We start from the raw sequence: 23520 nt of genomic DNA, 5'->3' as shown, positions 1-23520 counted from the left end.
CCGGTCAACAGGAGGACAAGGTTATAAAGGCCCAAACTGCTTGCCTCAATGAGGAGCAACCCTGAAGTGGCCTGGAATCCTGTCAATGAATGGGAGATACAGGTGGTGCAGTGGTAAATAATCTGCCTGTCAGTGCTGGAGAAGCAAGAGATGCCTTTTGGATTCCTGGATTGGGAAGATCCCCTGGAGTAGGAAATGGCAACCCACTCCAGTATTCTTGCCTGGTAAATCCCATGGACAGAGGAGCCTAGTGGGCTAGAGTCCACGGAATTGTAGAGTTGGACATGAGTGGGCACGGAGCCAAGCTGCCAAGCTGCTATGGGATGCCCTTGGTCCGAAGTCCAAACACTTGGCCTCAAAGCTGTTTTTGTCTTCTGCTGTTAGTGTCCCAGACAAAGCACATCACCTCTTTCATCTGTTTTTTTTTTTTTTTCATCTGTTTTAACTTTAAAAATGGGGCAAAGAAAAAGATAAATATTGCAATCCCCAGACCAATCACTAAGAAAATGAAAAAGTATTAAATGCTAATAAAGGCATCAAACAGAAAAAAATAAAAATGTACAGCAACAATAATAACAACAACAAAACTATATGATCTACTTTCAAGAGTAGTTGTGAAAATTCAATGAGTCTGTAGATAGAAATTGTGAATTATATAAAGTGCTGTGAGCTTCCCTGGTGGCTCAGTGGTAAAGAATCTGCCTGCCAATGTAGGAGACACAGACTCAATCCCTGATCCAGAAGGATCCCATATACCCTGGAGCAATGAAGCCCATGCACCGGTACTATTAAGCCTGTGCTGTAGAGCCTGGGACCCACAGCTAATGAGACTTTGTGCTACAACAAGACAAGCCATCACAATGAGAAGCCCATGCACTGCAACTAGAGCAGCCCCCACTTGCCGCAACTAGAGAAAAGTCCATACAGCAACAAAGACCCAGCACAGCCGTAAATAAATAAATGAATATTTTAAAAATGCTGGTAGTTGCCATTGTAATTATTCTTAGGTCTAAAGCCCCACATATTTTTATGTGAAAAAAGATATTAAAGTACTACATGGCATTGGAAGTCAAAAAATGGTTTAAGCTCCAAATGTATGTGTACTTAACATTCTCCACTGTATACGTTCAATGAATTGAAACAATAAAATGTAGTGATTTTCTTGGGCTTCTCTGGTGGCTTACTTGGTAAAGAATCTGCCTGCAATGCAGAAGACCGGGGTTCCATCCCTGGGTCAGGAAGATTCCCTGGAAAAGGGAATAGCAATCCACTCCAGGTTTCCTGCCTGGGAGATCCCATGGACAGAGGAACCTGGTGGACTGCTGTGCATGGGGTTGCAAACAGTCGGACACGACTGAGTGATGAAACCACAACCAGTGATTTTCTGTATTTTGCTGTTCCTATACAGAGCTGAAATCAGTCATAAAACGAGCTAGTCGCACGTGTCAAGACAATTCAGCAGGGAAAGAATAGACTTGTCAAAAATGCTGCTTGAACAACTGAGTATTCCACATACAAAAGAACAAAGTTAGACCTCTACCTCACAGCATACACAAAAAGTAACTCAAAATTAATCAAGTCCTAGCTATAAGAGCTGAAACTATAACATTCTTAGAAGGGAACAGGATAAATCTTCATGATTTTGGACCAGACAATGGTTTTCCAGCTATGAAGCCGAAGTACAAGCAATAAAGGGAAATGAAGATAATGAACTTCATCAGAATTTAAAACTTTTGTGTTTCAAAGGACAGTATCAAGAAAGTAAAAAAGAAAACACACTGAATGGAAGAAAATATTTGCAAATCATAAATCTGCTTTGTATGCAGAATATATAAAGAACTCTTACAACTGAATAATAAAAAGACAACCTAATTTAAAAGTGGACAATGATAATACATGAATGGCCAATAAATAAGAAAATAGTATTATCAGTCACCAGGAAAATTCAAATCAAAACTACATGAGATACCATTTTACATCTACTAGGATGACTATAGTCAAAAAGAGAGATAATTGTAACTATGAGTAATGATACAGAAAAATTGGAAACCTCATATACTAGGGGAATGTAAAATAGTGTTGCCACTTTTGAAAACATTCTGACAGTTCCTTAAAATGTTAAACATAGAGTTACCATATGATCCAGTAATTTTACCCCTAAAGTAAAGAAAACATGTCTGCACATAAAAACCAGTACAGAATATTTATGGTGGTTTTATTTATAATAGCCAAGAAGTAGAGACAAACCAAGTATCTACCAACTGATGAATGGATAAGTCCTTTTATATGACACATATACAGATAATGGGATATTACCTGACAATAAAAATAAATGAAATACTGATACATTTTATAACATAGATGAGCCTTGAGAACATTTAGCTAAGTGAAAGAAGCAAGTCACAAAAGGCCACATATTGTATAATTCCATTTACATGTGGCATTTCTAGATGCCACAAAGACCAGGCAAATCTACAGAGAAAGAAAGTAGATCAGTGGTTGCCAGGGGCTAAGAAAAGGAAGAATAGGCAGTAACTGCTAATAGGTATGGAGTTTCATTCTGGAGTGATGAAAATACTGTAAAATTGATTCAGAGGTGGTTGCACACAACCCTGTGAGTATACTAAAAATGACTGAATCGTCCACTTTGGGTGCATTGTATGGTATGTGAATTATATCTTAATAAAAGTGTTATTAAAGACAACAATCACGTGAGCTGAAAAAGACAGAGGGTAACAAGAATTTTAATATAACCCATGGGAAAATGTTTTGACTATTTTGCTTTGATTTTTAAGTGAACACAACTCACTGTCTGCCTTTAAATAAATCAAATCACAAGTCTAATGCGTGGGAAAGAGACTGGCCAGGAAAAAATGGCTGCTCTGGGAGCATTCAGAGTCCCTCAAAAACGGACTCAAAAATTCTCAGCGACTGACGCAGATTTAAGGACTCAATAACCTACAGCTAGCTGAACAAAAGTCATGTCTGCTAGGAAAAGACAGTATTTTTAAAATGGGCTTTCGAAAGTCATTTTAGCAGTAAATGCAAGAACATCTGCAGTAACAACTTCTACCAAAATGCTAAAAAGCTTACCTGTGAGCTTTAAGTATCCTCTGAGCAATGGCATCGCCAATCTTGTTGAACACAACTCTGTCATCAGAGCAGCTTATGAAAAACTGGTTCTATGCAAAATAAATGAGATAATTATATAATAAATTTCTATCTTAGAAGTATGCATGTAAGGAAAATGTGGTATATAATAAAAAAATTACACTGATATTAAAAAAATATATATTTCCCCGAGCAGATATGTTCTGATCCTGATCTCACTATGGGTCTCATGCAGTTCTAAACAATATCACTTATATCATCTTCCACACAACTTTTTGTTACCACTTCCAATTCTTCTAAAATATTGGGCTTCTCTGGGTCCCAGATAGTTTGAATCCAATCATAAGGCAAACCATTCCACATCACAGTAATCCAAGTCTATGCCCCAAGCAGTGATGCTCAAGAAGCTGAAGTCGAATAGTTCTATGAAGACCTACAAGACCTTCTAGAACTAACACCAAAAAAAGATGTACTTTTCATCATAGGGGGTTGGAATGCAAAAGTAGGAAGTCAAGAGATATCTGGAGTAACAGTTAAGTTTGGCCTTGGAGTACAAAATAAAGCAGGGCAAAGGCCAACAGAGTTTTGCCAAGAGAACGCACTGGTCATAGCAAACACCCTCTTCCAACAACACAAGAGAAGACTCTACACATGGACATCACCAGATGGTCAATACTGAAATCAGATTGATTATATTCTTTGTAGCCAAAGATGAAGAAGCTCTATACAGTAAGCAAAAACAAGACCTGGAGCTGACTGTGGCTCAGAGCATGAGCTTCTTATTGCAAAATTCAGGCTTAAATTGAAGAAAGTAGGAAAATCACTAGAGCATTCAGGTATGATCTAAATCAAATCCCAAATCCCTTATGATTAGACAGTGGAGGTGGTGAATAGATTCAAGGGATTAGATCTGGTAGACAGAGTACCTGAAGAACTATAGATGAAGGTTCACAACACTATGCAGGAGGTGGTGACCAAAGCCATCCTCAAGAGAAAGAAATGCAAAAAGGCAAAAATGGTTGTCTGAGGAGGCCTTACAAATAGCTGAGAAAAAAAGAGAAGTGAAAGGCAAAGGAAAAAGGGAAAGATATATCCAACTGAATGCAGAGTTCCAGAGAACAGCAAGGAGAGATAAGAAAGCCTTCTTAAGGGGACAATGCAAAGAAATACAGGAAAATAACAGAATGGAAAAACTAGAGATCTCTTCAAGAAAATTGGAGATAACAAGGGAACATTTCAGGCAAAGATGGGCACAATAAATGACAGAAACAGCAAGGACCTAACAGAAGCAGAGAAGATTATAAAGAGGTGGGAAGAATACACAGAAGAACTAATAAAAAAGGTCTTAATGACCCAGATAACCATGATGGTGTGGTCACACCTACAGCCAGACATCCTGGAGTACGAAGTCAAGTGGGCATTAGGAAACATTACTATGAACAAAACTGGTAGAGGTGATGGAATTCTAGCTGAGCTATTTCAAATCCTAAAAGATGATGCTGTGAAAGTGTTCAAGAAGCCAGCAAATTTGGAAAACTCAGCAGTGGCCACAGGACTGGGAAAGGTCAGTTCTCATTCCAATCCCAAAGAAAGGCAATGCCAAAGAATGTTCAAACTACCATAAAATTGGGCTTACATGCTAGCAAGGTAATGCTCAACTCCCTCAAGCTAGGCTTCAACAGTACATGAGCCAAGAACTCCCAGATGTACACACTGGATTTCTAAAAGGCAGAGAAACCACAGACCAAATTGCCAATATCCATTGGATTATAGATAAGGCAAGGGAATTCCAGAAAAATACCTACTTTGGCTTCATTGACTATGCTAAAGCCTTTGACTATGTGGATCACAACAAAGTGAAAAGTTCTGAAAGAGATGGGTATACCAGACCACCTTATCTATCTCCTGAGAAACCCGTATGCAGGTCAAAAAGCAACAGTTAGAACTGGACATGGAACAATGGACTGGTTCAAAATTGGGAAAGGAGTAGGTCAAGGCTGTATATTGTCACCCTGCTTATTTAACTTGTATGCAGTATACATCATTCAAAATGCCAGGCTGGAAGATTCACAAGCTGGAATTAAGATCTTGGGAGAAACACCAACAACCTCAGATATGCAAATTTGTTGCTGTTTTTGTCTTTCAGTCACTAAGTCTTGTCCAACTCTTTGCAACCACATGGGGACTGCAGCATGTCAAGTTTCCCTTTCCTTCACCATCTCCTGGTGTTTGCTCAAACTCATTTCCATTGAATCATTGATGCCATCCAACCATCTCGTCCTCTGTTGCACCATTCTCTAGATGATACCACTCTAATGTCAGAAAGCAAAGAAGAACTAAGAGCCCAAGAGAAGAGTGAAAAAGCTGGCTTGAAACTCAACATTCAGAAAACTAAGATCATGACATTCAGTCCCATCACTTCATGGCAAATAGATGGGGAAAAAGTGGAAACACTGACAGATTTTATTTTCTTGGGCTCCAAAATCACTGCAGATGGTGACTGAAGCCATGAAATTAAAAGACATTTGTTCCTTGGAAGAAAAGCTGTGAGAAACTTAGAGAGAACATTAAAAAGCAGAGATATCACCTTGCCAAAAAAGGTCTGTCTAGTCAAAGCTATGGTTTTTCCAGTAGTCACATACAAATGTGAGAGTTGGACCATAAAGAAGGCTGAGCACTGAAGAATTGATAATTTCTAACTGGGTGCTGGACAAGACTCTTGAGAGTCCCTTGAACTGCAAGGTGATCAAACTAGTCAATCCTAAAGGAAATCAACCCTGAATATTCATTGGGAGGTCTGATGCTGAAGGTGAAGCTCCAATGCTTTGGCTACCTGATGCAAAGAGCCGACTTATTGGAAAAGACCCTAATTCTGGGGAAGATTGATGGCAGGAGGAGAAGGGGATGACAGAGGATGAGATGGTTGGATGGCATCGCTGACACAATGGACATGAGTTTGAGCAAACTCCAGGTGATAGTGAAGGACAGGGAAGCCTGGTGCGCTGCAGTCCATGGGGTCACAAAGAGTTGAACACAACTTAGTGACTGAACAACAGCAACATATCATCTTAGTCAAGTAGAAAGCTAAACAATTGTGTAATTATGCAAATTCCTTGTAGATTAAGTTTTTAGAATGGTAGGAACATTCTGAACTTAGTAGGGAAATCAGGTTTTCCAGACATACTGTGTAGATGCTTATGATCAAAAATCCTATATTGGCAAACATTCTATCTCATGCTAAGTTTACTTTCTGAACAGGTAGATGGCAGAACCCTGGTTTAATTTTCTCCACTATTTCCTATTATCTTCTTTGGCCTTATCACATTTGTTTAGTTCTCTTACTATTCCTGAACTTCTATTTTAAGTAGTTATAAATCTCTCTTGCAAGTATGTTGTACTATATAAATCAATCAATAAGATGGAAAGAGAAATATTTTTTTTTTGCTTTAAGTACTTCTGCTTATAAATTCATGCATCATTATTTAAAACTGTTACTAAAAAAAAACCAGGTACAAGATTATTATTATAACGGTATGAAAGATTTAGCTGCTGCATAAAGGATTGTTGAAAATTAGGTACAAATATTACATATTCGATTTACTATACAGATTGTTTTAACACACCTGTAATTTATAAGTATAGTCATCACAGAGTAACCTCTGCTAATCATCTTAAGATAAAGTAATAAATAGGCAATAACTCAAAATAGGATTATCATCCTTTGGCCACATTATAATTTTTACTATTGCACAAGCTTTTAAATTTCAGTGCATAAATCTGTTAACAGCTTCCAAAAGACAAACTTAGAAGAAGTCTTTGCTCAAAAACTCATTTGAGAATATGTTTCCACTTTAGGGCAGCAAATAATCAAAATCTCAGGGGCTACCAAACCATGTTTGTTCTTTGAATTCCTATCACAGAGAAGCTTAGCATTCCTCAACAGCTGTAACACACACTCACGTCCTTCAACTTCTCCTTTTTTGGATACAGGAGGGTGCATGCCAACCGCCTACTCTGGCTACAGGCATTTCAACCAAGTTTAAGTCCATAGCCATGTGCATGGCACATGGCATTACTGACCTTGTTTACTGCCATGGTAACATTACAAAGAAAAGCGGATTTAATCTATGAAAAAGAGACAAAGCAAAAAAAGCATGCAGGGCAATGGATGAACCAGCTATTAACATCTTGCATTTGTATTGAACAATTGTTAAAATTGTAATACTAACAGTTTTATTAAACTCTAGACTTTATTTAGATTTTACTAATTTTCCCACTAATGTCCATTTTCTGTTGTATGATCCCATCCAGGATACCACACTAAATGTAGCCTGCTAATATTTTTAATCAGCCTTCTCTTTCTCTAGGCCCATGAAATAAATTAAGCTTCAATTCTTTCTCACTTGCCTTTAATGAACTATTACCTCATGGAAGGGAAGGGCTAGGATTCAAGGAGAAGGAAAGTGGGGCTAGAATGTTTTTCCCCAGCAACCCCATCTATTTATTGAATTTGTTACAATATTGCTTCTGACTTATGTTTTGGTTCTCTGGCCATGCGGGCATGTGAGATCTTAACTCCTCAACCAGGGATGGAACCCACAACTCCTGCATTGCAATGCACAGTCTTAACCACTAGACTGCCAGGGAAGTCCCTCACCACACATGTTTTAAAATTCAATGGGAAAGAAAAGACTAAAATAAAGAGGATAGATGTGCTCTGAGCTATTTTTCCATGGTCACAACTTTTTATTTTTAAAGGCTATTCCAAGTGTTCACAGCTGGCTTCAGATCTACTTTGAAGTACGATTAAGGTTCCCAAACTAGTACCTGCAGATTTTCTCCTAGTCTCTACACACAAACTCTGGGATCTGAAAAAGCTTTATAACGAATAGTAGTTGACACGGAATTGAAGAAGGTGGTACCTGCCCTCAATATTCTTACTTCTCCCTTTTCCATGTTCCTTTTCCTGCCTCTCCCAGCTCCAACATCCCTGAACCATGGCATCCAGTGGTCTCTATGTTAACCGGTTAACAGCTTACCCCTGCATGTGCTCTCCTGAGGCAGCACGCGCCTCATCTTTACATCCTCCAACTCAAGCCAGATCAAAACTTACATCTCCATGGTGGGATATTTCTGGCTAATAACATTATAAATTGATACATTCTGATAATAAGGACTTGGGGAATTTCTATTAGAGTCCCAAGTTAATGAAAATGCAGAGTGAATGTCAGGTATGCCAGGGAAGTCAAATTTCAGGTGACCTCTTCACATCTTAACATGCGCTCATTAATGGAACAAGTCCTGAGTGGGGACCCTGCACTCTTTGTGTGATATTACAGGAAGGCAGATTGTCATACCAATTTAAGGAACAAGACTTACTTCTAGGGATTTCCCTGGTGGTCCAGAAGCTAGGAGTCCACCTTGCAATGCAGGGGATGCAAGTCCCATCCCCGGTCGGGCAACTAAGGTCCCACATACCATGGAGCAAGTGAGCCTGTGGGCTGCAATTTATGAGCCCAGACATTCTGGAGCCTGTGTGCCACAACTACAGAGCTTGCGTGTCACAACTAGAGAGTCCATGTGCCACGACAAAAAGACACCACATCATACAACCAAGGTCCCACATGCCACAACTAAGACACAATTCAGCCAATAAAGAAATAAACGTTTCAAAAAGACTTACTTCTATATAGATATAGTGCTTGCTGTTCTCTATCACATAGACGTAAGCAGCATGGATGGATTCTTCATGGTACTTGATACCAGCAGACCAATCAGCAGCAGAGCGGAGTAACTATAAGGCAGCAATCAGAAATGAGCAAATGTAAGACAATGGAGATGATACCAGAGGAATTAATACAATGAAGTCCACCTTTTTTCTTCCAAACAGCTAATTGATCACAGTGGCTTGTGTGACATGTGTGCACTGAGGGAGAGAAGGTGGATACGGAACTGGTCCTTAGATATAATCCACAATAAAGAAGCCCAGCTGGAAATCCAGTCCTCAATATATGCTCTTCCACCCAGGATTATTTTCACTCATGACTGGAAATCAGGAGGTTGTGGTTTCTAAAAAGAGCATTTCAGAAGCACTTCTTTCGGTGGCTGTGAGTAGGGTGGCCGTTTGTACTCTTCATTCCATGATGGCCCCACAATTATACCAGAATTCTGGTGTATTAATAACACTTTTACTCTCAAAAGTGTCCTGGTTTGAATCATATGATATGGTCACCCTAGCTCTGACTTGATAATGTAATTACTCTTTTCCCTCAAATATATATTGTTCAGAACCGCTGTTGTTCATTTGCTAAGTCGTGTCTGACTCTTTGCGACCCCATGGACTGCAGCATACCAGGCTTCCCTGTCCTTCACTGTCTTCTGGACTTTGCTCAAACTCATGTCCATCGAGTCGGTGATGCCATCCAACTATCTCATTCTCTGTCACCCCTTTCTCCTCCTGTCCTCAGTCTTTCCCAGCATGAGGTTGTTTTCCAATCTTTTCCAATGAGTCAGCTCTTCACATCAGGTGGCCAAAGTATTTTAGCTTCAGCTTCAGCATCAGTCAGTCCTTCCAGTGAATATTCCTAAAGGGTTGATTTCTTTTAGCATTGACTGGTTTGATCTCCTTGCTGCTCAAGGGAGTCTCAAGAGTATTCTCCAGCACCATAGTTCAACATCGATTCTTAGGCACTCAGCCTTCTTTATGGTTCAACTCTCACATTTGTACATGAGTACTGGAAAAACTTTGACTATACAGATCTTTGTTGGCAAATTTCAGAATAATACATTCTAAAATACAAATAGATTCATTTAGACACTTAACCTTGATTCTGATTTTAATTAACTGTCTGATCCTTGATGTGTCACTTCAACTATCAAGTTTCTCATTCATACCGCCTCCCTCTCTTCAGACACTCACCTGCTCCCACTTGGATTACAATAAGAGCTTCCAGCTCAGACACCTAGTATATGGTAAATACATGAATGCACAGTGAGACTGCCCGCGTTCAAAGCTTAGCTCAACCACCTAGTGGCTTTCATCTTGGTCAAGTTCCTTAACCTCTTTGTGCCTCAGATTTGTTCTATAAAACTGAGTATCCACTTTGCAAGGTTATAAGAGGATTCCAAGAATTACTGTGCAGTTTGCAGAAAGAGGCTGAGCACCTAGTAAGTGGTACATAAGTGTTTGTTGTTATTAATGAGAACCTTAGGGGATGCATTTGAGCTGTAGCAGATCATTCCATAGATGCTTCTGACTATAGCTATGCTATAGTCTGGCCACATGGAAGGCTTTTTCAACACTAAGAATCCATTGGTTGTAATTTTTTTCAGCATTCTAACCACTGTTTCAGTATACTGTTGGGCATATAGTAGGTGCTCAATAAATACTTATTACTTGACTTTCCTTAAGCAATAGAATGTTATCATAGAAGAATCACTATAAAAAATATATTCACTAATCCTGATTTGAAATGAGTACTGAAACTGTTCCTCTTGAGGTCAACTGAAATTGAAAATAAAAGAATAGCCTATACTTATTAGAAATTTATAAAATGATCCAATACAAAATCAGTTTTATGTCTGTTACAAATAAAAGGTCTGGTAAAATTCTTGCTTTAATCAATAACTTTAAAAATTGCACATACTGATATAAGACTACTGAAATCCAAACCTAATACTAAAACTGATTGTGCCATGCTCAGAATGTATTTCTTTATTCATTATGAAGTACTTATTATAATATAGCTCCCCAATAAGCATTTTATTTAATGCTATCTGATGAGTATGTATAATGAAATCAGAAAATTTAACTATTAGCAAGAATAGTCAAATATCTCAGAAGGAAACTTACAAGGAAAACTTAGATAAATATAATGCACACTGGAAAGTATCTTGATTCACATAATCTTCACCATTACTGTTCATCAGCATAAATAACAAAGGTTAAAAAAATAGAGGTTTCAATTCTTTCTTCACTCAAATTTATGTTGAATTTTGCTGCTAAGGTGCATGGCTCTGAAAATGCAGGTCATCTTGAGCAGATTCTTTGGCCACACATCCTGATACAATTCTATATTACTTTGTCAACAATGTGTAAAACTGCAGAGTGTACTGGAAAGGTAGGAACACTTGAGGCCTGCACTATCACTCTGCACTTACTAGTTCTTTGCCTTGAACAAGTCATTTTAATATCATGGAGGCTTGATTTCCTCCTTTGAACACTTGAGATTGCTCTGTCTGTCCCTGTTTTTCTCTCTCTCATACACACACACTTGTCTACCCACACATTCCCACACAGAGCTGCTGTAAAGAAAAAAAAACGGCATGACAAACACAAAGCATTGTTATACAGCACACAGTAGATATTTGATATATGGTAGATCTACCTTTCTAAAGGCTTCCTTGGTGGCTTAGATGGTAAAGAATCTGCCTGCAATATGGGAGACCGGGTTCAATCCCTGGGTTGGGAAGATCCCCTGGAGAAAGGAATGGCAATCCATTGCAGTATTCTTGCCTGGGAAATCCCATGGAGAGAAGAACCTGGCAGGCTACAGTCCATGGGCTCGCAAAGACTCAGACACGACTGAGTGACTAACACACACACACACACACAAACACACACACACACACACCACCCTGAAATGTTATGAGCAAAGTTTATATACTACCCTTGGTGGTAATGTCCTAGTCTTGCCCTCATATCCAAACACCTTACACTTTCTTTACTTTCTCAGTTTCAAAATTTGCTCCTTCAAAGATTTAATAAACTTATTCACATAAGATATAAATCAGGAGTGTCGAGCAAGAGTCAACTCAAAGGTCAAGTCTAACTGATTCCAAGTGGTTTCCTGGACAGCTATGTTGAATAGTGGATTCTTGGAACTAGACACATGGGGGAAGAAATCTGGGTTAATGGCGAATGGCGGCCAGGAGGGAAAGCATGAAGGTCATGTATCTGCCATCTTTCCTGTGAAGGATAATGGTAAATGTTTTCCTTTCTAGAAGCAGTTAAACGTTTATAATAAGTACATTTGTAAGCCAAAAGAAGACCATTTTGTCATTAGCCTGTGGGAGAGCATAAATAAAGTAGAGGGAAGCCCCACCCCTGATGCCTATAAAACCATACAAGGTAGATGGTTATCTACACCCTGAGGAGGTTTAACATTATGTATCTTATTGTCTGAATCCAAATCTGTATCATTTTCTCAAAATGAAAACTCATTTAACTTAAAAAAGTTATCATTTTTGGTTAAACTTGAACATATCCTTCAAATAATACAGGAAAAAATTACTTGAGACTATTACTCATTTATTATGATTTTGATTAGCTAAAATCTATTTATCACAAGATAATTAAAAATATGAATTTCTCTTTTACCACTAAACCAGGGGCCCTAAGGTTATGTACAAATCAACTCAACTGCTTTAAATGATTGATAAGCTAGAAAATTTGTAAAAAAACTAGCAAGAAAGCCAAAGACATTTTGATTGACTTACTTTTGTTTTAAATTTAAGATTTACTCACTTCTTTTCTTAACTGACCTGACCAACTTGTCTTAACATGTCTGTTTCAAACCAATGTAACTGAGACAAACCTCAAACTCCCCCTCATATACACAGAAATGTGGCTGATCTTACTGCCCCAAGTATATTGAGATTCATATCTAACCCATGCTTTTCAAATCTCAAGTTTGAATACACAATTTTAAGGTACACGTATGCCCTTTTTGAAGGACATATTTCTAATTCTGTGCTTTAGCCTCAAGACTGTAACTAGAACCAGTCATTTTCCTTCATACTGTGTCCTATTTTTTGACTTAAAGGATAGCCTTCTTTTTATCCATCAGCTCTAATCCCCTTACATGTAGTGGGCTCAAGCTGAATATGTGGACTAAAATGCAGAAATCTTTTCTTGAAGGAAAACTTTCAAAACATTCTCTCTATTTGTCCCTAGTTCCTGTTCTCTTACTGTAATGCTTTTATTCCCTATCAATCCAGTATATATCTTAATTCCTTTTTATTTCTCTGAACTCCCAAGTCAATCACAGAACAAAAGTACTTTTTTTTTTTTCTTTCATACAGAAGTTGGCCTCCATGTTGCAGCTCAGAAGTGGCATGGGTCAGGGAGAGAAAAGAAGTGGTCAGATTATTGAGCCTCATTCTTCCAGTCTGTGTTGAGAAGCATTGCAGGCAAGAAACTGCAGAAATGGACTTTGTTCAAGAATCTGCCTCAGACTACCAAATTCTTCCTTTTTTTTTTTTTGGCCATGCTGCACAGCTTGTGGGATCTTAGTTCTCTGACCAGGAATCAAAACTGGGCCCTCTGCAGTGAAAGTATGGAGTCCTAGCCACTGGATCACAGGGAATTTCAACCTCCTCCTTCTAAGAACCATTCACCTATAGTCAAGTGTCATCAACACACACATCACAGTATGTCATTATTCCAAGAGGATGATCCTTTGGCCTGAGCAATAGTGAAAAGTTAAACTTGAGGGTGAAGGGATGGAAGAGAATATACTTTTTGAAGAACAAGACTTAAGGGGAGAGAAGTCCTAGGAAAAAACATATAGTTGAGAGTTCTTGGAAGCCGGAATGAAGCAAAAGGAGAACTGGGGCTGGATTTGGGTCTGTAGCCACAAAGGATGATCTCAAAAGGCAAGCATGCCATGCAGCTTTGCCTTGCTGGGGCCCTTGGTGGTTGCAACCATCCTGGGGCTTACTGGAGACAGTCTCTCTGCTGAGCAGCTATGGCCTCAGGCTCTGGAGTCAGACTGCTAAAAATCCAGTTTCATCCCCTCCATTACTCATTGTGTTATTTTAACCTCTCAAAGCCTTAAGTTTCCTCATATGTAAAAATAAGGGGTCAAAGAGAACACCACTTAAAGACTGGTAAGTACAAAATGAGATAATCCACAAATCAGTGCAATGCTGGGCACAGGGTGAACACCCCCAGCTCATGCGGCTTCAGCCAGCCAAGACCCATAGAGACGTGCGCAGAAGTCTTACATATGAGGACCTGGTCTGTAAATGGAAAACAGCTTCCAGGTTAAGAAACCTCCTTAGAAATGCCAAGTGGCTATTTTTCCCTCTTTACTAGTATCTACTTTGTTCTATCAGTGTACAAAACATTTTGCTGTTCTTTGAAACTTTGATTCCTACACTGACATCCTCTGGAGTGTCATTTGGACATTTTTCCCAAGTGGAAGAGCAAATTCTTCCAATCATATAATTGGAATGCCAATTACATTTGCCTATATATATTTTTTCTTTTCTTTTAATAGACAGAGAGATTGAAGACAAGGCTCCAGTGGATTATTTCCCTCACTTTCATAGGACTTCTTGGCAATGACTAAGAAATGACTCTTCTACTGTAAGCTGCCCAATTTAATAAAAGGTATTATTTCATGTATCGATTCCACGTTGATGCTAATTTGGCATCAAGCACTTTCTTTTATCTTAATAGACAGGTCAGATATCTTCTGTCTCGATCATTTATCGTAAATGGAAATGACAGCATTCAGGAACCTAGTTTGTTCTTTTTAGGGAGAAAACAAGTTCTTTTATAAACTCTGTGCATAGGCAGTTTCAGAATCATCTTTCCTCCCACCCGCCGCCCCATGCCTTTTTCCTGCTATGTCTGGTCCAAGTGCTGTTGGCAAGCTTTGGGAACACACAACACTGAGAGGAAACAACTGAGATTATTTAAGTGTCAGTGGAAGTGGCTGAAGTCAGATCTCAGGACTGGGTGACTTTTTTTAGAAGCAGAAATTCATGCTGGTGGGGGCAGGTCTCCATTCTGCCTGCTGGAGCTCTAGTCTCCTTGGTTGGCTGTGTCAGTCGTCTGCAATAGCTGTGCATATAGCTGGAATTACCAGTAGTATGTGCCTCAGGGTGATTGGGCTCAACATTTTTGTGTTAAAAAATCAAATAACTGGGTTCTCTTCTGCAGATGAAAGAGCAGCATGAATTTCTGTACCTTATTGTCTCCAATGTTCTTTTTCTCCATTTCAACATATATGGTACAAACAGTATAAAGATTTTTGTATCCAGAACTAACCTGTGACCCATCCAGAGAAACGTCAACTTCTTTACTGCAAACTTTTGAAAACACTAGGGAATGCCTGAAGGTTGTAGCTAATATTGACATAATTCAGACACGTGTATTCTTCTAGGTGATTTGCATGGATTAATTTCTTTAACTATCACCACAACCCTATGAGACAGGTACTATTCTGATCTCTGTTTTAAAGATAAAGGAAATGCATTAAGAGAGGTGAAATAATTGTCCCAAGGTTATACAGCTTGTATGTAGTGAAACAGAAACTTGAATACAGTCTGACTCTAGAATCTGCCCCTTCCCCTTGCTATATTACATCACTCCTTTTCAGTTAAGTAAGCTTGTGGTCTCTAAATTACATTATGAACAACAAACTATGTTAAAAAAAAAAAAAACAACCAACAACTGTGTTAAAATCAATGTTAAAAAGAATAAACTTAAGGAAGAATTTTATTAAATTTCTCAAATAGTCATTTGTCTATTGCCACATGGTAGCTGAGAGAGAGAAAGGTTTGAAAATATGACAACAAATTCTTTAAAAATTAAGTAGCCTCCTACACAGCCAGGTCCTAACTCCCTGCTATCTTCTGGATTCTCTGGAAAACCAAGGATTGGACTAGGCTATTGTTTTCAACCTCTAAGCACTAGACGTTCATAACTTGACAACAATGTCTAGAACAAGATGAATAATGTTTACAGCCAGTAAGTAATGTGAAGTGAAACAGCGCTGTGGTCAGAACTTTACAGAAAAGGAGAAATGGAGCAGTATAATTTCCTTTCTTTTCCTCAGCGTCTGGTCCTCTCAGATTTTCCTGTCTTCAAAAAGACACACTTGTCTGGCCATACCCACTGTTTTCACAACTGGAGTTATTTTGGCAGTTCTGAAAACATCTACTGGCAACCAGTAGATGTTTTGTGAGGTCTAACGCTTTTAAACAATGGAGGAATCTTCTTTAAGAAAGAGAATATCAATTTATAAATACAAAATTAGTGTATTCTAGGATTTATTATAGCAATCTCTTTACTTGTCTCCTTGCTCTCATTCTCTTTCTAGTATTGTTTTCACATGTATAAATTTTAGGTCTCAAAGTGTGTTTGTTTGGAAAAATTGAAATAGACATGTCACAGAATGAAAGATCCTACATCAGTTAAGCTTGAAATGCACATAGCATATTTAGTCTTAGTGATTCCATGATGTACACACCAACATCACAAAGGCATTGAGAAGTCCTATATTTTAAAAATCTGCAAAAACTTTTCTGTCCATGAAACCTTTTTTTTTGTGGAATAGCTACTAGCATTTCACAGGCAAAACCCAATTTGGGAAACTCTGATCTAGGTTCAGTTCAGTTCAGTCACTCAGTTGTGTCTGACTCTTTGCAACCCCATGGACTGCAGCACGCCAGACTTCCCTGTCCGTCACCAACTCCTGGAGGTTACTCAAATTCATGTCCATAGAGTCGGTGATGCCATCCAACCATCCATCCTCTGCCTTCATAAAACATTCGTATATCATGCTTCCTCTCAGATGACCAAAAAAATGTCCACAGTTCACTAATACCTCCAGGATCAGGTTGAAATGAACAAGACCAGCACTTCAGGGCACCCCTAATCTGGCCATATGCTGTCTGAACCTTATCTACTACCTCTTCAAGAGAAAATGGTTTGCTGTAGTGGTTCTACCTTCTTATTCCTTAGAGGGGGTACCCAGCTCTGTCCCTCTCATTCACCAACCGCTCATGGCACACTGATGTGCACTCTCAAGACTTGCATTTGTACTAAACCACAACTCGCCTTGTTAACTCAGTTCTTTAACATTAGAGCTTTCTCTCTCCCAGCTAACTCTTTTCCAAAAGGAGGCGGAGAACTCCTTTTGTCTGCTTCCTCGGTATCCAGGTGTGCACTGAAGATCTGGCTGTGCAAAAAGATGTCACTTGAAAGGCATAGACTGATTGAGTAAATGAATTAATGAGTCAGTGAGTTTTGGTAAACTCCAGGCAGCCTGGGCATTCAGGGATGAACATATGAGTATATAAGAAGAGGTCACTGATCTAGCTCCATTTCTACCACAACATCCCATGATACAGAGAAGGTGAACCAGGGCAGGTGCTTCGTAGGATGGACATGCAGAGCATCTATCTGTCTCATCAGGGCAGCAGGATGAGAATATGTAAAACAGGGCTGTACCAAACCTTGGAAGAAAAGTTATGACCAACCTAGATAGCATATTCAAAAGCAGAGACATTACTTTGCCAACAAAGGTCTGTCTAGTCAAGGCTATGGTTTTTCCAGTGGTCATGTATGGATGTGAGAGTTGGACTGTGAAGGAGGCTGAGCACCAAAGAATTGATGCTTTTGAACTGTGGTGTTGGAGAAGACTCTGGAGAGTCCCTTGGACTGCAAGGAGATCCAACCAGTCCATTCTGAAGGAGATCAGCCCTGGGATTTCTTTGGAAGGAATGATGCTAAAGCTGAAACTCCAGTACTTTGGCCATCTCATGCGAAGAGTTGACTCATTGGAAAAGACTCTGATGCTGGGAGGGATTGGGGGCAGGAGGAGAAGGGGACGACAGAGGATGAGATGGCTGGATGGCATCACAGACTCGATGGATGTGAGTCTGAGTGAACTCTGGGAGTTGGTGATGGACAGGGAGGCCTGGCGTGCTGCGATTCATGGGGTCTCAAAGAGTCGGACACGACTGAGCGACTGAACTGAACTGAACTGAACCAAAGGCATCAGAAGACATATGTATATGCAAACACTAGGATAAAACATCTTCTGCTAATCATAAAAATACACAATGCCCAGCAATATCTTTTCAACAGCTACTTAATTAGTATCTGCTAACTTTGGTAAGTTGATCAGTGAGTCAATTTTAATGCCATCTCAAATATTAAATTAAACTCTCTTGTTTTATTAATATCAAGGCTCCTATTTTATCTTATAGGTAACTTTTTTCCCTCTAAGTAGAATAAAATTAAACACGTTCATAAAATATTCATTAATTTACATATGAGTCCATATCTATCTGTGCTTCTAAGTTCAAATTAGTTTTCTCCTTTAGCCTGGGATGACTATTTGCTATAGATAATTCTCTTAAGTGATTTATCTTTTTGATCTATTATTTGATCTATGGTTTGAAATGTCTCTTTATTTCTTATATACACATACCTCTACTTGCACACAGTACAAAGTAACTAATTCAGGCATTTCATTTATTTCATTTAGGTGTTAGAATCCATGTCCAAATTATAAAAATCCATAATAGTAATGTTAGCAGCAGACTACTGGATCTTTACTTAAATAATAGTTTTTAAAAATTTGGTATGTGTATTTATTGTGAAATGATTAGCACAAGTTAGTTAACATCCATAACTTCACATATTTACAAAATTGTTTTCTTGCGATAAGAACTTTTAAGCTGTATTTCCTGGAAAGTGAAAAGTCAAAGTGTTAGTCCCTCAGTTGTGTCTGACTCATTGTAACTCCATGGACTGTAGCCCACCAGGCTGCTCTGTCCATGGAATTCTTCAGGGAAGAATATTGGAGTGGGCTGCCATTCCCTTCTCCAGGGGATCTTCTCAACCCAGGAATCGAACCTGGTCCTGCATTGTGGTCTTCCCTGGTGGCTCAGCAGTAAAGAATCTGCCTGCAATGCAGAAGACCCAGGTTTGATCCCTGAGTTGTGAAGATCCCTTGGAGGAGGGCATGGCAACCCACTGCAGTGTTCCTGCCTAGAGGATCCCATGGACAGAGGGCCTGGCAGGCTACAGTCCATGGGGTTGCAAAGAGTCAGACACAACTGAACTGATTAAGCAGCAGCAGCAGCTCCTGCATTGCAGGTGGATTCTTTATCATCTGAGCCACTAGGGAAGCCCTGTACTCCCTTAGCAACTTTCAAACAATACAGTGTTGTTAACTATAGTCACTATATTGTACAGTACATCCCGAGGACTTTAAATTAAGAGTAAAACTGGAAGTCTGTACTTTTGACCACTGTCACCCACTTCTCAACCCCTCCCACCCCACCCTTTGCCTCTGGCAAACACCAATCTGTTCTGTACTTAAACAACACTTTTGATGCAAATAGTGATGACTTTGAACAAAAGGCAATGCCAAGGTGGCCAACCCTAGATCTGTCCCTGCATGATCTCAAGATACTTGAGCTGGAGTTGGTCCAGGGAGCAGACTGGGAAACAATGGACAGGACTAGGATTTCAAGCTCCAGCTCTACTGATAACCTTCAATGACCCTGAGCAAGTCTCAAAGTTTCACTGGGTCTTAATTTTCTTATTTGTAATTTGATAACATTGGACTGCATGTGCTCAAATTTTGTGCCTCTAATAAGCAAACTTCTCATCCTTTTAAAAGTGCCTCTAAAAGGTATTTGGTTAATTAAGGAACTAAAATTAGATTGAACTATAGCTTCCAAGATGCTAAGTTTAACCAAATTCCTGGTACTTCACTAGTATCAGTGTTTAGATAGAGTCAATTCAGAAGGACTTACAAGACAAGCCACTCCTTGACTGGGTTTTTCTAAAGACATGTATTTATTACATTTATATAAGAGTTTTAAAAAGAGGATAAATTGAATACATTTAAAATTGAAAATATAATACTAAATTTTAAAAGGTCTATTCAGATTTGTTTTGGAGTTGTTTGCTTTAAAAAACTTGAAGCCAATAGGCATTTAGTCCATATGAATGATTGTACCCAGGAGTATTTCATGAAAAACAAAAACCAAGCTTACCTGTACGTTAGCATGGACAGACGCAGGCACTTGGTATTTCAACTCGTGGGCTGTTGTTTGAGATTTTGGAAGCAGAAAAGGATAAGAAAGGCACCGATATTTTGGTTTCATAATCTAAAATAAAGAGAAACAGGTAAAAAAGATTCAAATGAAAAAATAATTCCTGTCTTCCCTATTTTGTGATTCTAAAAGATATACGGGTTCATTTGGAAAAGAAAAGTAAATATTAACAGTGGGTGTTTCTAGCTGAAGAGATACCAGATTATTTATTTATGTTTTCTATTTCCCAGAGGCAGAAAACTCCTTTGTTCCTTCTTTTACCTTTTGGAGTGAGCGTTGAAAGTGAAAGTTGCTTAGTCCTATCGGCCTCATTGCGACCCCATGGACTATACAGTCCATGGAATTCTCCATGCTAGAATACTGGAGTGGGTAGCTGTTCCCTTCTCCAGGGGATCTTCCTGATCCAGGAATCAAACCAGGGTCTCCTGCATTGCAGGCAGATTCTTTACCAATTGAGCTATTGCTTCACATTTTTAAAGGAAAGTTAAATATAATCTAGAGTTGTAGACTCATTTGAAAAGACCCTGATGCTGAGAAAGATTGAGGGCAGGAGGAGAAGGGGACGACAAGAGGATGAGATGGTTGGATCGCATCACCGACTCAGTGGACGTGTGTTTGGGTGAACTCCGGGAGTTGGTGATGGACAGGGAGGCCTGGCATGCTGCGGTTCATGGGGTCGCAAAGGGTCGGACATGACTAAGTGACTGAACTGAACTGAACTGAGAGCTGTAGAAGTACACAATTGCAAAAATGGGATTATTTTATAAACTGATTTTTTACTATGCTGTCGCTATCTCATAACAGCAATAAATCATATAGGTCATTTTTAAAATAACTTCATAGTAAAATGTCATGGAACAATCATAATTTAATAAATTTCTATTAATGAAGAGTTCAGTTATTTCTCATTTTATATGAATTACTAAATACAATGTCAAAATACATTACTTACTGAATAACTTCTTTAGCTTAAACACCTGAAATTGATTTTCTGAGTCAAAAGTTACATACTTTAAAAAATTTTTTGCAATTATACCAGTTTATCCTCCCAGGAGTAGGGTATAACAGCATCAAAGATCCTGAATCCAATTGTGGGTTTCTGCAGTGTATTTAACTTTGCCAGTCCAATAGGTTAAAAATAATATCTCTTTATTTATTCCTCCATTCACCTCTAAATTCTTGTTAAAAATATTTCCACTATTTCTAAGATCTCCCACTAACTGTTTATAATGTAAATTAAGTGAAAAATAAGGTGGCACTCTAAGTTAACAAAACTAAATTTTTTCCCAACTTATATCCAAACTATAGGGAAGAAATGCCTCATCACCATTTAAAATAAATAAAAGGGAATCTTAATAATACCAAGACAACAGGCACTTAACTTATGAGTATTAGGTCAAATTCTTATAAGTAATGAAGTCATCTTATGAAAGAAGACAAAATCTGGAGGAAAGAAGTAGGTCCATCTTCTCACATTGCTCACTTTGCTCAGAACTGCCTCTCAGAAGCCTGTGCCAACATGGATCCAGGGCAGTGCCAGGACTGCAAGGACTTGAAAGCTGCAGCTCTCACCTGAACAAGGGTCCCATCCCCGCTACAGTAGCTCAGCAGCCCTCCACGTGACTATCAACCCAGGCAAGATGCTTAAACTGGGAGTCCCAGGTTAATGGCTAAACCATAGTCTGTGATGCTAGCACCATTCCTCTGCCCTCTGAATTCTTTGTGGAGGAAAAGTTCAGGAACTGTTTTTTTTTCTCTTTTACCCAGAGTCCCAGGTGCTCTGACAACCGGCCACTCAACAGTGGGTAGAGTGGCACAGCTGTGGCCGCATCAGCCCCTTCTCGCCTCCTCTTCCTGGCCTGTCCCTCTACACGTGGACTGAATCATGCTAAAACCACACACATACCTTCGTGAAGTTCCAGCGCTGGATGAAGTGACGGGCCGCATCGCGAGCTGCCTTCCCGTGGACTGCAGAGGCTATGTCATGCCATGGCATCCGGGGGGTGGAGTGCCTGTCAATGAAATCTGCCCAGGTGCACCAGGCAAGGATCCACACTAAATTCTGCGCCCACAAGGCACACAAGCCATCTGACCCCAGCTCTGACCCCAACTATGATACATTAAAAAAAAAAACCAAAAACCACGTGGTGATGTCCACCATATGTATATTTCTTGACTTGGATAGAATAATACCTTTATAACCAAGGGAAGCATAGATCTCACATTGAGGAACATAGTCCCTATGCACCTTTCCCAATATGAAGTTTCCATTCCACTACTAGATAATCACTGAGAAAGGCAGCTGTGAGCTGGTACAAATTATCTAAAGATATAAACGTGATATTACATTTTCTCTTCTATTCTGTTGAAATAATGTCAAGCTATGTATGGACTGCCATTTCTAGTTCCTGTTCAGTGTGCAAGCACTTAGATGATCTGAAATGTGTTATTTTAATGTTGGAAGATGAAGATGATAAGCAGAAAAAGGGAGATCATCAAAGGAAGGGAAACATCTCCTGGAGAATTACAGATTACGATGCCTAAAATATGCCTATATGCAACCTGGAGATTTCAAACAAGTAAGCTATACTTCATTTTCTTTTCTTACTATACTCACAAGGAAAAACCCTTAAGTATGTGACTAAATCGTGGTCTCCAATATTTCACCAAATGTTCAAAACAAAACAAGATATTAAATCATGCACATGCACACTTGTTGAGATCAAGGAAAAGACAAAATATGCATAGCTACCCACGACCATGGTACTCACCAGCAAAAGGTTTATCGAGTTGAACCCAGTCTTTGAAGACGAAATTGCAGTAGTCCTTTCCATGCCAGAATCGGGTTTCCCCATGTAGCTCTCCCACACGTGTCTGTACACTTCGGAGGGAGGCTGTGTCTGTAAATGCAGCAAGACTCACTCAAAGGCTGTGGTTCAGGCGGGCCCCAGGGAGGGAGGCTCACCTCTCATTTATTAACACCTAAACACTTCCTAACTTTTCTTCTTAAGCCTCATAACAAGGGCAGCATGGGTTCGTTTCATCTGAGGCTGTGGGCTGGCTGTGGGCTGGGTAATTGGGGCTATAACCAGGTTCATCATTTGACAATGAAATTTAATATTTTTATACATGTTTCAATGCCATTCTCCCAAATCATTCCCCCCCACTCCCTCTCCCACAGAGTCCAAAAGACTGTTCTATATATCTGTGTCTCTTTTGCTGCCTCTCATACAGGGTAATCTCCAGTCCAGGTTCAATGCATGATACAGGATGCTCAGGGCTGGTGCACTGGGATGACCCAGAGGGATGGTACAGAGAGGGAGGTGGGAGGGGCGTTCAGGATGGGGAACACATGTACATGTGGATTCATGTTGATGTATGGCAAAACCAATAAAATATTGTAAAGTAATTAGCCTCCAATTAAAATAAATAAATTTATATTTTAAAAAGAAATTTAATATTTTTATTCTCGTCATCTAGCAGATCACTGGCAGAATGGATCACAGGTTTAACTTGCTGGGTGAGAGGGGTAAAGCCAGG

The 23520-nt window shown here is 39.3% G+C and overlaps 1 protein-coding gene across 8 annotated transcripts in view; it reads right to left on the bottom strand.

The window, feature by feature from the left end:
* PLD1 (phospholipase D1) overlaps nt 1-23520 on the bottom strand; it is a 273608-nt gene that overhangs the window by 103704 nt on the left and 146384 nt on the right. For all 8 annotated transcript variants that reach the window (XM_070373231.1, XM_070373235.1, XM_070373213.1 and 5 more), the window contains 5 exons: nt 22752-22880; nt 21887-22005; nt 19921-20034; nt 8795-8905; nt 3094-3182 (listed from right to left, as the gene is read on the bottom strand). In XM_070373231.1, the coding sequence (XP_070229332.1) occupies nt 3094-3182; nt 8795-8905; nt 19921-20034; nt 21887-22005; nt 22752-22880 (562 nt within the window). The remainder of the gene's footprint in view (nt 1-3093; nt 3183-8794; nt 8906-19920; nt 20035-21886; nt 22006-22751; nt 22881-23520) is intronic.

The sequence above is a fragment of the Bos mutus genome, chromosome 1 (assembly GCF_027580195.1).
Source record: "Bos mutus isolate GX-2022 chromosome 1, NWIPB_WYAK_1.1, whole genome shotgun sequence".
In the NCBI taxonomy this organism is placed as follows: domain Eukaryota; kingdom Metazoa; phylum Chordata; class Mammalia; order Artiodactyla; family Bovidae; genus Bos; species Bos mutus.
Note: the sequence above shows the minus strand (reverse complement) of the source record. Positions and strands in the feature narration are given on the sequence as shown.